General features: G+C 54.9%; 1 protein-coding gene across 1 annotated transcript in view; it reads right to left on the minus strand.

The window, feature by feature from the left end:
• Positions 1 to 9270, minus strand: part of PDZD8 (PDZ domain containing 8) — a 59624-nt gene extending 50354 nt beyond the window's left edge. Inside the window, exon 1 of the mRNA XM_073559900.1 lies at positions 8455 to 9270. Coding sequence (XP_073416001.1) covers positions 8455 to 9185 — 731 coding nt within the window. The 5' untranslated portion in view covers positions 9186 to 9270. The remainder of the gene's footprint in view (positions 1 to 8454) is intronic.
• Between the last annotated feature and the right edge of the window lie 7814 nt (positions 9271 to 17084).

Here is a 17084-nt window from a genome sequence, read left to right on the forward strand (position 1 = left end):
CGGGACACTGGGGGGGCAGTACCACCAGATCTGGCGGGACACTGGGGGGGCAGTACCACCAGATCTGGCGGGACACTGGGGGGGCAGTACCACCAGATCTGGCGGGACACTGGGGGGGCAGTACCACCAGATCTGGCGGGACACTGGGGGGGCAGTACCACCAGATCTGGCGGGACACTGGGGGGGCAGTACCACCAGATCTGGCGGGACACTGGGGGGGCAGTACCACCAGATCTGGCGGGACACTGGGGGGGCAGTACCACCAGATCTGGCGGGACACTGGGGGGGCAGTACCACCAGATCTGGCGGGACACTGGGGGGGCAGTACCACCAGATCTGGCGGGACACTGGGGGGGCAGTACCACCAGATCTGGCGGGACACTGGGGGGGCAGTACCACCAGATCTGGCGGGACACTGGGGGGGCAGTACCACCAGATCTGGCGGGACACTGGGGGGGCAGTACCACCAGATCTGGCGGGACACTGGGGGGGCAGTACCACCAGATCTGGCGGGACACTGGGGGGGCAGTACCACCAGATCTGGCGGGACACTGGGGGGGCAGTACCACCAGATCTGGCGGGACACTGGGGGGGCAGTACCACCAGATCTGGCGGGACACTAGGGGGGCAGTACCACCAGATCTGGCGGGACACTGGGGGGGCAGTACCACCAGATCTGGCGGGACACTGGGGGGGCAGTACCACCAGATCTGGCGGGACACTGGGGGGGCAGTACCACCAGATCTGGCGGGACACTGGGGGGGCAGTACCACCAGATCTGGCGGGACACTGGGGGGGCAGTACCACCAGATCTGGCGGGACACTGGGGGGGCAGTACCACCAGATCTGGCGGGACACTGGGGGGGCAGTACCACCAGATCTGGCGGGACACTGGGGGGGCAGTACCACCAGATCTGGCGGGACACTGGGGGGCAGTGGTACCAGATCTTGGAGCATGCTGGGGGTTGTGGTACCTGATCTTGTAGCAGGGCAGGGTGATGCTGGGGGTAGTAGTCCCTGGCAGGGTCATGCTGGGACTAGTAGTACCTGATCTTGTAGCAGGGCAGGGTGATGCTGGGGGTTGTAGTCCCTGGCAGGGTGATGCTGGGGGTTGTAGTACCTGATCTTGTAGCAGGGCACGGTGATGCTGGGGGCAGTAGTACCTGATCTTGTAGCAGGGCAGGGTGATGCTGGGGGTAGTAGTCCCCGGCAGGGTGATGCTGGGGGCAGTAGTACCTGATCTTGTAGCAGGGCAGGGTGATGCTGGGGGCAGTAGTACCTGATCTTGTAGCAGGGCAGGGTGATGCTGAGGGTTGTAGTCCCTGGCAGGGTGATGCTGGGGGTTGTAGTACCTGATCTTGTAGCAGGGCACGGTGACGTTGCGGGCAGTAGTACTTTATCTTGGAGCATGCTGGGACTACTAGTACCTGATATTGTAGTGCGGCAGGCTGCAGAGGGACCTGGCAGGATGCTGTGGGTAGTAGTACCTGATCTTGTAGCAGGGCAGGGTGATGCTGGGGGTAGTAGTCCCCGGCAGGGTGATGCTGGGAGTTGTAGTACCTGATCTTGTAGCAGGGCAGGGTGATGCTGGGAGTTGTAGTACCTGATCTTGTAGCAGGGCAGGGTGATGCTGGGGGTAGTAGTCCCCGGCAGGGTGATGCTGGGAGTTGTAGTACCTGATCTTGTAGCAGGGCAGGGTGATGCTGGGAGTTGTAGTAACTGATCTTGTAGCAGGGCAGGGTGATGCTGGGGGTAGTAATCCCCGGCAGGGTGATGCTGGGAGTTGTAGTACCTGATCTTGTAGCAGGGCAGGGTGATGCTGGGAGTTGTAGTACCTGATCTTGTAGGGCAGGGTGATGCTGGGAGTAGTCCCCGGCAGGGTGATGCTGGGGGCAGTAGTACCTGATCTTGTAGCAGGGCAGGGTGATGCTGGGGGCAGTAGTACCTGATCTTGTAGCAGGGTGATGCTGGGGGTAGTAGTCCCCGGCAGGGTGATGCTGGGAGCTATAGTATCTGATCTTGTAGCAGGGCAGGGTGATGCTGGGGGCAGTAGTACCTGATCTTGTAGCAGGGCAGGGTGATGCTGGGAGTTGTAGTACTTGATCTTGTAGCAGGGCAGGGTGATGCTGGGGGTAGTAGTCCCCGGCAGGGAGATGCTGGGAGTTGTAGTACCTGATCTTGTAGCAGGGCAGGGTGATGCTGGGGGTTGTAGTCCCCGGCAGGGTGATGCTGGGAGTTGTAGTACCTGATCTTGTAGCAGGGCAGGGTGATGCTGGGGGTTGTAGTCCCCGGCAGGGTGATGCTGGGAGCTGTAGTACCTGATCTTGTAGCAGGGCAGGGTGATGCTGGGGGTAGTAGTCCCCGGCAGGGTGATGCTGGGGGTTGTAGTACCTGATCTTGTAACAGGGCAGGGTGATGCTGGGGGTAGTAGTCCCCGGCAGGGTGATGCTGGGAGTTGTAGTACCTGATCTTGTAGCAGGGCAGGGTGATGCTGGGTGTAGTAGTGCCCGGCAGGGTGATGCTGGGGGCAGTAGTACCTGATCTTGTAGCAGGGCAGGGTGATGCTGGGGGTAGTAGTGCCCAGCAGGGTGATGCTGGGAGTTGTAGTACCTGCTCTTGTAGCAGGGCAGGGTGATGCTGGGGGTAGTAGTGCCCGGCAGGGTGATGCTGGGGGCAGTAGTACCTGATCTTGTAGCAGGGCAGGGTGATGCTGGGGGTTGTAGTGCCCAGCAGGGTGATGCTGGGAGTTGTAGTACCTGATCTTGTAGCAGGGCAGGGTGATGCTGGGGGTAGTAGTGCCCGGCAGGGTGATGCTGGGGGCAGTAGTACCTGATCTTGTAGCAGGGCGATGCTGGGGGTTGTAGTGCCCGGCAGGGTGATGCTGGGAGTTGTAGTACCTGATCTTGTAGCAGGGCAGGGTGATGCTGGGAGTTGTAGTACCTGATCTTGTAGCAGGGCAGGGTGCTGCTGGGGGTTGTAGTACCTGATCTTGTAGCAGGGCAGGGTGATGTTGGGGGTAGTAGTACCTGATCTTGTAGCAGGGCAGGCTGATGCTGGGGGTAGTAGTGCCCGGCAGGGTGATGCTGGGAGTTGTAGTACCTGATCTTGTAGCAGGGCGATGCTGGGGGTAGTAGTCCCCGGCAGGGTGATGCTGGGAGTTGTAGTACCTGATCTTGTAGCAGGGCAGGGTGATGCTGGGAGTTGTAGTACCTGATCTTGTAGCAGGGCAGGGTGATGCTGGGAGTTGTAGTACGTGATCTTGTAGCAGGGCAGGGTGATGCTGGGAGTTGTAGTACCTTATCTTGTAGCAGGGCAGGGTGATGCTGGGAGTTGTAGTACCTGATCTTGTAGCAGGGCGATGCTGGGGGTAGTAGTCCCCGGCAGGGTGATGCTGGGAGTTGTAGTACCTGATCTTGTAGCAGGGCAGGGTGATGCTGGGAGTTGTAGTACCTGATCTTGTAGCAGGGCAGGGTGATGCTGGGAGTTGTAGTACCTGATCTTGTAGCAGGGCAGGGTGATGCTGGGAGTTGTAGTACCTGATCTTGTAGCAGGGCAGGGTGATGCTGGGAGTTGTAGTACCTGATCTTGTAGCAGGGCAGGGTGATGCTGGGGGTAGTAGTGCCCGGCAGGGTGATGCTGGGGGCAGTAGTACCTGATCTTGTAGCAGGGCAGGGTGATGCTGGGGGTAGTAGTGCCCAGCAGGGTGATGCTGGGGGTTGTAGTACCTGATCTTGTAGCAGGGCAGGGTGATGCTGGGGGTAGTAGTGCCCAGCAGGGTGATGCTGGGGGTTGTAGTACCTGATCTTGTAGCAGGGCAGGGTGATGCTGGGGGTAGTAGTGCCCGGCAGGGTGATGCTGGGAGTTGTAGTACCTGATCTTGTAGCAGGGCAGGGTGATGCTGGGGGTAGTAGTCCCCGGCAGGGTGATGCTGGGGGCAGTAGTACCTGATCTTGTAGCAGGGCAGGGTGATGCTGGGGGTAGTAGTGCCCGGCAGGGTGATGCTGGGGGTTGTAGTACCTGATCTTGTAGGAGGGCAGGGTGATGCTGGGGGCAGTAGTCCCCGCCAGGGTGATGCTGGGAGTTGTAGTACCTGATCTTGTAGCAGGGCAGGGTGATGCTGGGGGCAGTAGTCCCTGGCAGGGTGATGCTGGGGGCAGTAGTACCTGACCTTGTAGCAGGGCAGGGTGATGCTGGGGGCAGTAGTCCCCGGCAGGGTGATGCTGGGGGCAGTAGTACCTGATCTTGTAGCAGGGCAGGGTGATGCTGGGGGTAGTAGTACCTGATCTTGTAGCAGGGCAGGGTGATGCTGGGGGCAGTAGTACCTGATCTTGTAGCAGGGCAGGGTGATGCTGGGGGTAGTAGTCCCCGGCAGGGTGATGCTGGGGGCAGTAGTACCTGATCTTGTAGCAGGGCAGGGTGATGCTGGGGGCAGTAGTACCTGATCTTGTAGCAGGGCAGGGTGATGCTGGGGGCAGTAGTACCTGATCTTGTAGCAGGGCAGGGTGATGCTGGGGGCAGTAGTACCTGATCTTGTAGCAGGGCAGAGTGATGCTGGGGGTAGTAGTGCCCGGCAGGGTGATGCTGGGGGCAGTAGTACCTGATCTTGTAGCAGGGCAGGGTGATGCTGGGGGTAGTAGTGCCCGGCAGGGTGATGCTGGGAGTTGTAGTACCTGATCTTGTAGCAGGGCGATGCTGGGGGTAGTAGTCCCCGGCAGGGTGATGCTGTGAGTTGTAGTACCTGATCTTGTAGCAGGGCAGGGTGATGCTGGGAGTTGTAGTACCTGATCTTGTAGCAGGGCAGGGTGATGCTGGGAGTTGTAGTACGTGATCTTGTAGCAGGGCAGGGTGATGCTGGGAGTTGTAGTACCTTATCTTGTAGCAGGGCAGGGTGATGCTGGGAGTTGTAGTACCTGATCTTGTAGCAGGGCGATGCTGGGGGTAGTAGTCCCCGGCAGGGTGATGCTGGGAGTTGTAGTACCTGATCTTGTAGCAGGGCAGGGTGATGCTGGGAGTTGTAGTACCTGATCTTGTAGCAGGGCAGGGTGATGCTGGGAGTTGTAGTACCTGATCTTGTAGCAGGGCAGGGTGATGCTGGGAGTTGTAGTACCTGATCTTGTAGCAGGGCAGGGTGATGCTGGGAGTTGTAGTACCTGATCTTGTAGCAGGGCAGGGTGATGCTGGGGGTAGTAGTGCCCGGCAGGGTGATGCTGGGGGCAGTAGTACCTGATCTTGTAGCAGGGCAGGGTGATGCTGGGGGTAGTAGTGCCCAGCAGGGTGATGCTGGGGGTTGTAGTACCTGATCTTGTAGCAGGGCAGGGTGATGCTGGGGGTAGTAGTGCCCGGCAGGGTGATGCTGGGAGTTGTAGTACCTGATCTTGTAGCAGGGCAGGGTGATGCTGGGGGTAGTAGTCCCCGGCAGGGTGATGCTGGGGGCAGTAGTACCTGATCTTGTAGCAGGGCAGGGTGATGCTGGGGGTAGTAGTGCCCGGCAGGGTGATGCTGGGGGTTGTAGTACCTGATCTTGTAGGAGGGCAGGGTGATGCTGGGGGCAGTAGTCCCCGCCAGGGTGATGCTGGGAGTTGTAGTACCTGATCTTGTAGCAGGGCAGGGTGATGCTGGGGGCAGTAGTCCCCGGCAGGGTGATGCTGGGGGCAGTAGTACCTGACCTTGTAGCAGGGCAGGGTGATGCTGGGGGCAGTAGTCCCCGGCAGGGTGATGCTGGGGGCAGTAGTACCTGATCTTGTAGCAGGGCAGGGTGATGCTGGGGGTAGTAGTACCTGATCTTGTAGCAGGGCAGGGTGATGCTGGGGGCAGTAGTACCTGATCTTGTAGCAGGGCAGGGTGATGCTGGGGGTAGTAGTCCCCGGCAGGGTGATGCTGGGGGCAGTAGTACCTGATCTTGTAGCAGGGCAGGGTGATGCTGGGGGCAGTAGTACCTGATCTTGTAGCAGGGCAGGGTGATGCTGGGGGCAGTAGTACCTGATCTTGTAGCAGGGCAGGGTGATGCTGGGGGCAGTAGTACCTGATCTTGTAGCAGGGCAGGGTGATGCTGGGGGCAGTAGTACCTGATCTTGTAGCAGGGCAGAGTGATGCTGGGGGTAGTAGTGCCCGGCAGGGTGATGCTGGGGGCAGTAGTACCTGATCTTGTAGCAGGGCAGGGTGATGCTGGGGGTAGTAGTGCCCGGCAGGGTGATGCTGGGGGCAGTAGTATCTGATCTTGTAGCAGGGCAGGGTGATGCTGGGGGTAGTAGTGCCCGGCAGGGTGATGCTGGGGGCAGTAGTACCTGATCTTGTAGCAGGGCAGGGTGATGCTGGGGGTCGTAGTCCCCGGCAGGGTGATGCTGGGGGTCGTAGTACCTGATCTTGTAGCAGGGCAGGGTGATGCTGGGGGCAGTAGTACCTGATCTTGTAGCAGGGCAGGGTGATGCTGGGGGTAGTAGTGCCCGGCAGGGTGATGCTGGGGGCAGTAGTACCTGATCTTGTAGCAGGGCAGGGTGATGCTGGGGGTCGTAGTCCCCGGCAGGGTGATGCTGGGGGTAGTAGTCCCCGGCAGGGTGATGCTGGGGGTCGTAGTACCTGATCTTGTAGCAGGGCAGGGTGATGCTGGGGGCAGTAGTACCTGATCTTGTAGCAGGGCAGGGTGATGCTGGGGGTAGTAGTGCCCGGCAGGGTGATGCTGGGGGCAGTAGTACCTGATCTTGTAGCAGGGCAGGGTGATGCTGGGGGCAGTAGTACCTGATCTTGTAGCAGGGCAGGGTGATGCTGGGGGCAGTAGTACCTGATCTTGTAGCAGGGCAGAGTGATGCTGGGGGTAGTAGTGCCCGGCAGGGTGATGCTGGGGGCAGTAGTACCTGATCTTGTAGCAGGGCAGGGTGATGCTGGGGGTAGTAGTGCCCGGCAGGGTGATGCTGGGGGCAGTAGTATCTGATCTTGTAGCAGGGCAGGGTGATGCTGGGGGTAGTAGTGCCCGGCAGGGTGATGCTGGGGGCAGTAGTACCTGATCTTGTAGCAGGGCAGGGTGATGCTGGGGGTCGTAGTCCCCGGCAGGGTGATGCTGGGGGTCGTAGTACCTGATCTTGTAGCAGGGCAGGGTGATGCTGGGGGCAGTAGTACCTGATCTTGTAGCAGGGCAGGGTGATGCTGGGGGTAGTAGTGCCCGGCAGGGTGATGCTGGGGGCAGTAGTACCTGATCTTGTAGCAGGGCAGGGTGATGCTGGGGGTCGTAGTCCCCGGCAGGGTGATGCTGGGGGTAGTAGTCCCCGGCAGGGTGATGCTGGGGGTCGTAGTACCTGATCTTGTAGCAGGGCAGGGTGATGCTGGGGGCAGTAGTACCTGATCTTGTAGCAGGGCAGGGTGATGCTGGGGGTAGTAGTGCCCGGCAGGGTGATGCTGGGGGCAGTAGTACCTGATCTTGTAGCAGGGCAGGGTGATGCTGGGGGTAGTAGTGCCCGGCAGGGTGATGCTGGGGGTCGTAGTACCTGATCTTGTAGCAGGGCAGGGTGATGCTGGGGGCAGTAGTACCTGATCTTGTAGCAGGGCAGGGTGATGCTGGGGGTAGTAGTGCCCGGCAGGGTGATGCTGGGGGCAGTAGTACCTGATCTTGTAGCAGGGCAGGGTGATGCTGGGGGTCGTAGTCCCCGGCAGGGTGATGCTGGGGGGTCGTAGTACCTGATCTTGTAGCAGGGCAGGGTGATGCTGGGGGCAGTAGTACCTGATCTTGTAGCAGGGCAGGGTGATGCTGGGGGCAGTAGTACCTGATCTTGTAGCAGGGCAGGGTGATGCTGGGGGCAGTAGTACCTGATCTTGTAGCAGGGCAGGGTGATGCTGGGGGCAGTAGTACCTGATCTTGCAGCAGGGCAGGGTGATGCTGGGGGTAGTAGTACCTGATCTTGTAGCAGGGCAGGGTGATGCTGGGGGCAGTAGTACCTGATCTTGTAGCAGGGCAGGGTGATGCTGGGGGTAGTAGTACCTGATCTTGTAGCAGGGCAGGGTGATGTTGGGGGCAGTAGTGCCCGGCAGGGTGATGCTGGGGGCAGTAGTACCTGATCTTGTAGCAGGGCAGGGTGATGCTGGGGGCAGTAGTGCCCGGCAGGGTGATGCTGGGGGCAGTAGTGCCCGGCAGGGTGATGCTGGGGGCAGTAGTGCCCGGCAGGGTGATGCTGGGGGCAGTAGTGCCTGATCTTGTAGCAGGGCAGGGTGATGCTGGGGGCAGTAGTGCCCGGCAGGGTGATGCTGGGGGCAGTAGTGCCCGGCAGGGTGATGCTGGGGGCAGTAGTGCCCGGCAGGGTGATGCTGGGGGCAGTAGTGCCCGGCAGGGTGATGCTGGGGGCAGTAGTGCCCGGCAGGGTGATGCTGGGGGCAGTAGTGCCTGATCTTGTAGCAGGGCAGGGTGATGCTGGGGGCAGTAGTACCTGATCTTGTAGCAGGGCAGGGTGATGCTGGGGGCAGTAGTACCTGATCTTGTAGCAGGGCAGGGTGTGCTTCCTCCGGATCACCCTCTTCAGCTGGGTCACGATGATGGAGGTGAGCTGCGGCATGGGGCGGCCCTCGAACTCGCTGTGCACCTGGAAGTCTATGAGCGGCTCGTCGGTGAAGCAGAAGGCCCAGTGGGTGAAGGGCAGGCGGCGGAACATGAGGCGGACGCGGCCCTGCACCCGGCCCAGCCGCACCGACAGCGACGCCGACTTCCCGAACAGCAGCTCCACGTCCACGGCCATGCGCAGGCCGCCGCCGTACTCCGCCTCCAGCTCGAAGCAGAGCTCCGGGGGCAGCGGCTCGTCGTCGTCCCGGGCCTCGGGCGGCAGCAGGCGCACCCCGCGCAGCACCGGCACCGCCTCCCCCAGGCTCAGCTCCCGCAGGCTCAGCCCCTCCAGCAGCCGGCCGGCCGTGCGCGACAGCAGCAGCTCCTCCAGCTCCACCCGCACCTTCCGCAGCAGCCAGCGCCGCAGCACGGCCGTGTCCCGCAGCTCCCGGAACAGGAACAGGGAGATGGCGTTCAGGAAGTGGCAGCTCTCCGGGCCCGCCGCGCCCGCCAGGTAGTCCCGCAGCGAGGCGTCCGGCTGCACCGAGCGGCCCGGGGGCGGGGCCGGCGGGGCGGGGGGCGGCGGCGGCCGGCGGAACACGAGCAGCAGCAGCAGCAGGGTGAGGAGGCAGCCGGCCAGCGCGGCCAGCAGCACGGACACCATGACCAGCGCCTCACAGCCGCCGCGGCCTCTCCGGGACGGGGAGGAGCCAGGCACGCCACGTGATTGGCTGCCACACTGCGAAGGGCGGAGCTTATCCGTCAGCTGTCACCCAAGGGTCCCACCGATTGGCTAACATCTATAAGAGGGCGGGGCCACGTACGCTGCGTCCCTCTGACGAGAGAGAGGGGGCGGAGCTAGACAATGTGTGACGTCATTACGCTCTCGTCGTCATGGTGATAAGTTGCCTACCCGAAACGGAGACGGAGGAGGCCGAACTGCAAACCTGCTGCAGTTTGGTTGCGTCGGCGCACCGTCAAAAAGGCGCATGCGCCGCCAAACGCATACTGCGCACGGCCTGCGCCCCCTGTGATAAAGATAGGGGACGCAGGGCGGAGCTACCGGCGGGGGCGCAGCAGGGGGCGCGGCTTAGCGGCGGCCGTGCGCAGGCCGTCGCTGCGCTCATAAACGCTAGTGTGAAACTAGCCTTAGTAAACCAGCAGGCACTCTTAACTCTGGAGAATAAATCAGACATCAGAGGTGACGGGTACTGATATTTAACCGTCATCTTGTTAAGGGAACGATAATCAATACACGGTCTTAATGAACCATCTTTCTTGGCCACAAAAAAAACCCAGCACCTAACGGTGACGAGGATGGTCTAATATGACCCTTCTCCAGTGACTCCTTAATATAGGATCGCATAGCATCATGTTCGGGTACAGATAAGTTGAAAAGCCGACCCTTGGGAAATTTACACCCCGGCATCAACTCAATTGCACAGTCATAACTCCTATGAGGAGGCAAAGACGCAGACTTGCTAAAAACATCAGAGAAATCAGCCGATTTGAATCTCGTCCCGGCCTCCAAGCCCGGAGGCCCCCGCAACATGGCAGCGGCCAGCAAGGGATGTGCGGGGGCCTCCGGGCTTGGAGGAAATGCCGGCGGAGCCGCCGCCGATGCATCGGAGCACAGAGCCGCTACCCCTGCACCGGAGCACAGCCCGCTGCCACCACCGCACTACAGAGCCCCGCGGCACCCGCACCAGCCTCGGAGGTAGGAACATTGCGACCATAAGACGCACTGTTATGATTGAGTCACCGTAGGAGGCAAAAATAGAAATGCTAGCTAATTCCAGAAAACCAGAGAAGTTGGCAGCTATCGGGTTGCAGACCCCTGAACCTATCAACACAACTAGCAGTAGCCGTGGGGAGCTCCTACGATGCCCTAGACCCCTCGATCACAGCCGGAGGACTACATAGCCTAAAGACAGAAAGGGAAATCTAAACTGCCCCAGAGCAGACCCCAAAGCAAAAGGCAGCCCCCCACATAAAATGACGGTGAAGCAAGAAGAAAGAACAAAACACAGACAGAAAGATAGACTGAGCAAAGATGGGGCCCAAGCTAGCTTAGATAGGAAAGGACAGGAAGGCTGCTGTCTGCAATCCGTAAAAAACCCTATGAAAATAAGAGCCAACAAACTGACAGTAAAAAAGGCCCTGAAGACGCTAGGCTTCAAAAAAGGCTATGTCAGTACTCAGGAATATTCTGAAGACAGAGCAACAGGCAAAAGGAGATTCAGCTCACCCCAGCAGGGAATGGCAGAATCCAGAAAAGCAAGGAAAACAAAACACTAATGCAAAAAGGCAAAGCAGAAATCTTAGCTTTAGATGAGCAGGAATCAGACTGGTTTCCTAGAAGTCCACAGAGAAATCACCCGCAGGCCAGAAGGGCGTCGGCAGCCTTATATCCAGTCATTAACTCCACTCAGCCAGTCATCATCATCAGCCCCAGGTGTTTGACAATCAGGCTCACTACCTTTCTTCACCAGAAGAGGGAGTTCCTCGGGCCTCAGTAGTGAAGGGGAAAATGAACTCACAACAACGCACCCCCACTTTCCCCCAAAATTTTTTGGGAAAAAGTGCATCTTATGGTCCGAAAAATATGGTAATTGCCAAAAGGAACTTAGATTGTACACTGCCCACAGCAAATGTGTGTGCAAAACATTTCTCTCGTTTAGGGCAGACAGAAATAGTATGAGAGGCGTCTCCACAGAAAAAACACAGCTTATTACGCCTTCTAAACTCCCGACGTTGCGCCCTAGACAAAACCCCATCACATTGCATAGGTTCAGACATTTGTTCAAAAGGTGGCAGCGCCTCCCGTGTAGTTTTACGTTCACGTAAACGCCGATCAACTTGAATGGCTAATGACGTAGAGCCATCCAGACCAGAGGGAACAGGAAATCCCACCATAACATCTTTTACGGTCTCTGACAAACCTTTCCGAAAGAGAGCTGCCAATGCACTATCATTCCATGTAGTAAGGACCGCCCACTTTCGGAATTTTTGACTGTACAACTGCAGGATCCTGACCCTGGTTCAATGCCAACAGGGTTCTCTCAGCTTGATCTACGGCATTAGGTTCATCATACAACAACCCCAAGGCTTGAAAAAATGCATCCACATTAGTCTGAATAGGATTTTCAGGATTTTCAGGGATCGCCACGCAGCAAGGAGATGACAATTTTAACCTGCTGCACAGAGCTCCCCGATGAGTTAGGCTTCAAAGCAAGAAATAATTTACAATTATTCTTAAAATTCTGAAATTTAGACCGATCCCCAGAAAACACATCAGGAGTAGGAATCTTGGGTTCAGCAGCATGTGACTGAACAAGGTAGGTGGAAATTCCCTGTACTTCAGCAGCAAGCTGCTCCACACAATCAGACAGTTGCTTAATCTCCATTAGGAAAAAAATCCTCCTACAGCCCCAGAGAAAAAGAGGAAAAAATACATAATCAAAAAAAAAAATTCTGACACTTTTTTTTTTTTTTTCCTTTCTCTAACAATTCTTTTCTGCTTTTGAGTACCCTAGAATCTGCGGTATGGCTGGTGATTCTGTTATGAATGGGTCACCGAGGAGGAAAAAATAAACAACAAGCTAAGTCTCCCAGAGAAGTTGGTCACTATGCAGATTGCAGATCCCTGAACTTAACCGCACAACTAGCAGCAGTCGTGGAGCGTACCTACGTTGGTCCTAGACTCCTCATCACAACCGGAGAACTACATGAGCCTAAAACAGGAAAAGAGGAAAACTAACTGCCCCAGAGCAGACCCCAAAGGAAAGACAGCCCCCACACATGTATTGACGGTGAAACAAGATGAAATTACAAACAAAGGCAGGAAAATAGGCTGAGCAAACGATGGGGCCCGGCTAACTAAAAAGGACAGGAAAGGAAAGACACTGTCTGCAATCTGCCAAAAAAACCTACAAAAATATTGTCCAACACTTCTGATAGAAAAATTAACCCTGAAGTCAGTAGACTTCTAAACCTGTATCAGCACTCTGAAATATTCTGAGGCAGAGCAAAAAAGAGGCCAATCTAATAAGGAACAAAAAGCAGATTGGCAAATACTGATTAATAGGAGTGGAAATTCAGCATAGCTCCAGCAGGGGCAAGCTGGTTACACAAAAAACTGAATTGACCAACAAGCGCAAGTGTGAACATTAGCAATAAACAAACTTATCTTGAGAAGCCTGGAAGAGAGCTGAAGTCCAGGACCTGAGAAGCAGACTGAATCACCAGCACCCGGATAGGGCGTCAGCAGTCTTATATCCAGTCTGATACTCCAGAGATCCAATCGTTATCTTCCTCATCAGGTGGCAGATCACTACCACTTAAACCAACAGCACTACCTCCTGTCACCACCAGAGGGAGAATGGAAGGAGAACTCTCAACTGGTGGAGCAGAAAATGAGTTCATGACAGCCGGGACTGCGAAGGAGACCGGGACCGCAGAGGAAACCGGGACTGCGGAGGAGGAGGCCGGGACTGTGGAGGAGACCGGGACTGTAGAGGAAATCGGGACTGCGGAGGAGGAGGCCGGGACTGCGGAGGAGGCCGGGACCGCGGAGGAAACCGGGATCGTAGAACAGACCGGGACCGTGGAGGAGGCCGGGACTGTAGAGGAGGAGGAGACCGGGACTGTAGGGGAAACCGGGACTGCGGAGGAGGAGGCCGGGACTGTGGAGGAGGCCGGGACTGTGGAGGAGGCCGGGACCCCAGAGGAAACCGGGACTGTAGAAGGAGGAGGCCGGGACTGCGGAGGAGGAGGCCGGGACTGTGGAGGAGGAGGCCGGGACTGTAGAGAAGGAGGAGGCCGGGACTGCGGACGCAAAGGAAACCTGGACCGTGGAAGAGGCCGGGACCGTGGAAGAGGCCGGGACTGTAGAGGAGGAGGAGGCCGGGACTGTAGAGGGGGAGGAGGAGGCTGGGACTGCCGAGGAGGCGGAGGCCGGGACTGCCAAGGAGGAGGCCGGGACTGCGGAGGAGGTTGGGAATGCGGAGGAGGTTGGGACTGTGGAGGAGGCCGGGACTGTGGAGGAGGCTGGGACTGTGGAGGAGGAGACCCGGACTGTAGAGGAGACTGGGACTGTAGAGAAGACCGACACTGTAGAGGAGGTTGGGACTGTAGAGGAGGCCGGGACTGTAGAGGAGGAGGAGGGCGGGACTGCGGAGGAGGCCGGGACTGCGGAGGAAGCCAGGACCGCAGAGGAAACCAGGACCGTAGAACAGACCGGGACTGCGGAGGAGGAGGAGGCCGGGACTGTAGAGGAGGCTGGGACTGCGGAGGAGACCGGGACTGTAGAACAGACCGGGACCGTGGAGGAGGCCGAGACTATAGAGGTAACTAGGAGGATAGCGTGCACTCAAGTCCAATGGCGAGGTGCAGGTGTAACGGACCAGTAGGTCCTATTACTAATAATAGTCAAATTCACCGCACACTCAGAGGGATTTATGCAAATAAGTGCTTATTTTATTATATACAAAACATGTGGGAGCCAAACAAGAAAATATAGCACGAAGTAGAAGCGATATAATAACACGACGTTTCGGCTCAGTCCGAGCCTTTATCACTTTTATCGCTGAAAATAAAAAGAAATCCATCAGAGAATGCAAACATAAAGAGAAGAAATAACAATATCATACAAAATACACACAGAATCCAAAATAATCCCAATATCTTACAGTGGTAAAAATATATACAAGATATATAAACATACATTGCGATAGTACATGGAAAACATGAATGTATAAGGCTCAGTAACCTAGCACCATCTAAGGTAGAGTAAAAAAAGGGGGGTTACCTGAATTGAAAGTCGGATCTTTGAATAAAGAGGAATAGAACTCCCAAGAGAATAGCCCAAGAAAGATGGCTGAAAGGAATAGTCAAAATCATGATTAATAGACTCAAATGTGTAAATGTCCTACTGTCTCTAAAAGGGTCATGCAAGGTATCAGCACAAGGGGAGTATAGTGTGTTGCTAAAATAAAAATGCGCTATAGAGGGGATGTGTTAAGTTGATCCCTGTAATAAATAATATAAAGTCCATGATGTCCATACAATCCTAAGTACGTAGTATAAAGTGCAATAGGAGACAGCACCTATAAAAATAAGAGTTGCTACTTACATGTTTAAATGATAGTATTGTTCCCATGGAAAGACATGTGCTGTAGATAGCTTGTGTCTGGCTGCTGGTTGCTAGAGTGTCCCTACAGAGCGCTATCAGAAAGAGGGGACAGGGACCTGTGTACAATACCTGTTGATAGGGTGCTATACAGCGGCGCTCCCACGCCTAGCTGCAGTGGCGTCATGCGGAATCCAACTGGGTTAGGTGGTTTTTATATGTGAGTCCGGTGGCAGCGCGCGACCGGAAGTGGAACCTCTGAACCGGAAGTGACGTTGCGCTGTCTAAATGTAGGCACTGCGCATGTCTAGGGACTGCACCTAAGAGCTGTATGTACACAGCGGTTGCCCTGGTGATATGCAAAGAGCGGTAGTGCTAGCATTATGTGCAGGATCTAGACTAACAGGGTATAACATTAATAGGTTGCGGTATTAGATAGAGAATGCGTGGGTGCAGTAAACAAGGTATCAAGACACATGAAAAAGAAAAATAGTGATAATATAAAAAATGAAAAATAAAAAATAGAGGATAAAAAATAGAATAGCCAAAGATAAAAGTAAAAATAAAAATAAAAATAAAGGACGTGAAATAAAAATTGGAAAACAAAAATAAAGAATAAAAAATAAAAAATTGAAAATAGAAGGAAAAAAAAAATTGGTATACTGAAAGCAAGCAAAACACTATAACCGTATAAGATTCCTTTTGAATGCATTTGCATGGACATATACATCCACATATATATATATATATGTACCTATACATATATACACATATACATATACATATACCTACATGGCGGGTAGAGCTCCAAAAAGAGTAAAATAGCTCAATTTAAGACAGAGTCCAGTGGGCGGAGCAAACTCACCTAGGGTTATAGTGTACTGAGTCTGCAAAATAACAGAAAAAGATTATTAGTCATTAGATAAGCCAGTCAATTTCTCTATTAAGCCCTCTGGGGGCTAAAGTGTCCAGTCTATGTATCCAGTATGTTTCCCTCTCTCTTAGTAGTTTAATATGGTCACCACCCCTCCTTGGACGAGGTACATGTTCAATCACCTGATATTTTAACTGTGCAACTGAATGTCGGTATTTAGTGAAGTGCTCAGGCAAGGGTAACCAGTTTTTCTGACACCTTATCGTTGACTTGTGGCTGGCAATACGGTCCTTAACATGCTGAGTTGTTTCGCCCACATATAGGAGGCCACATGGGCATTTCACCAAGTAGACCACAAAGTTCGAATCACACGTGTAGTAGCCCCGTATCGGGAAAGACTTGCCTGTCCTTGGATGTGTGATATTGTCTGACCTGATCACATTCGAGCAGGCTGCACAGTTAAGGCAGGGAAATGTGCCACAGTGACGAGGGGCGAGTAACCTCTGGGTAGTAGTAGAAACTTTACTGCCTATGTCAGCCCTTACCACCTTATCACGAACATTAGTGGGACGTTTTGTACACACTAATACTGGGGCCTCAAAGGAACTGATACCCGGGTAAGCTTTATAAAGAAGGGGCCAGTGTTTCTTGATAATAGAGTATACTTTAGGCATAAGCGGATGGAAGGTATGAACAAAAGGAATCCTTTCTCTAGAGAATGTGGTGGGTGGAGGGGATGGAGGAGTTAGTACCCGTTGTTTTTCAACCTCAAGCAACCTCAATGGATATCGTCTGTCCCTAAATTTCTTGGCCATTGTGTCTAGTCTCTCATCGCGGACATCCCGATCCGAGACAATACGTGCTACTCTGTTAAACTGTGAACGTGGTAAACTGTTCTTAGTGGCCTTAGGGTGACAGCTCGAGTAATGCAATAGACTGTTGCTATCAGTAGGTTTACAGTAAAGGTCAGTTGAAAGGGTACCCTCGCTATCTTGTAAAACCCTTGTATCTAAAAAAGGAACTGATTCCATACTGAAATGTAGCGTGAATTGTAGCTCTGGATAAATGGAATTGAGATATAGATAGAAGTCCTGCAGTGATGATGTCGTGCCTGTCCAGATGAAGAAGATATCATCGATATAGCGGTGATATTCGGTAGCATACTGTAGAAAAAGGGTATTGCAGAAAACGTGATTAATCTCAAAGTGATTCATATAGGCGTTAGCATAGGCCGGTGCTACGTTCGCGCCCATTGCAGTCCCGCACCTCTGTATATAAAAGGTGTCCTCATATAAGAAGTAGTTTTCATGTAGTACTAGTATAAGTAGGTCTATACAAAACTGTATGGAATCTGCGGACAAGTCTGAGGAATTAAGTAGAGATCTTGCGGCTTCAACCCCTTTATCATGGGTGATCGAGGTGTAAAGGCTATTGACATCCAGGGTGGTAAGGATACTACCCGGGGGTACTTTACCCACTTTACGAAGGATTTCCAAAAAATGTCCCGTGTCCAAGAGGAAAGACCTTGTCTGTTTGACTAGAGGTGTGAATATTCTCTC

This window comes from Dendrobates tinctorius, unplaced genomic scaffold (assembly GCF_039654945.1).
Source record: "Dendrobates tinctorius isolate UK_male_01 unplaced genomic scaffold, ASM3965494v1 ptg000279l, whole genome shotgun sequence".
NCBI classification, from domain to species: Eukaryota; Metazoa; Chordata; class Amphibia; order Anura; family Dendrobatidae; genus Dendrobates; species Dendrobates tinctorius.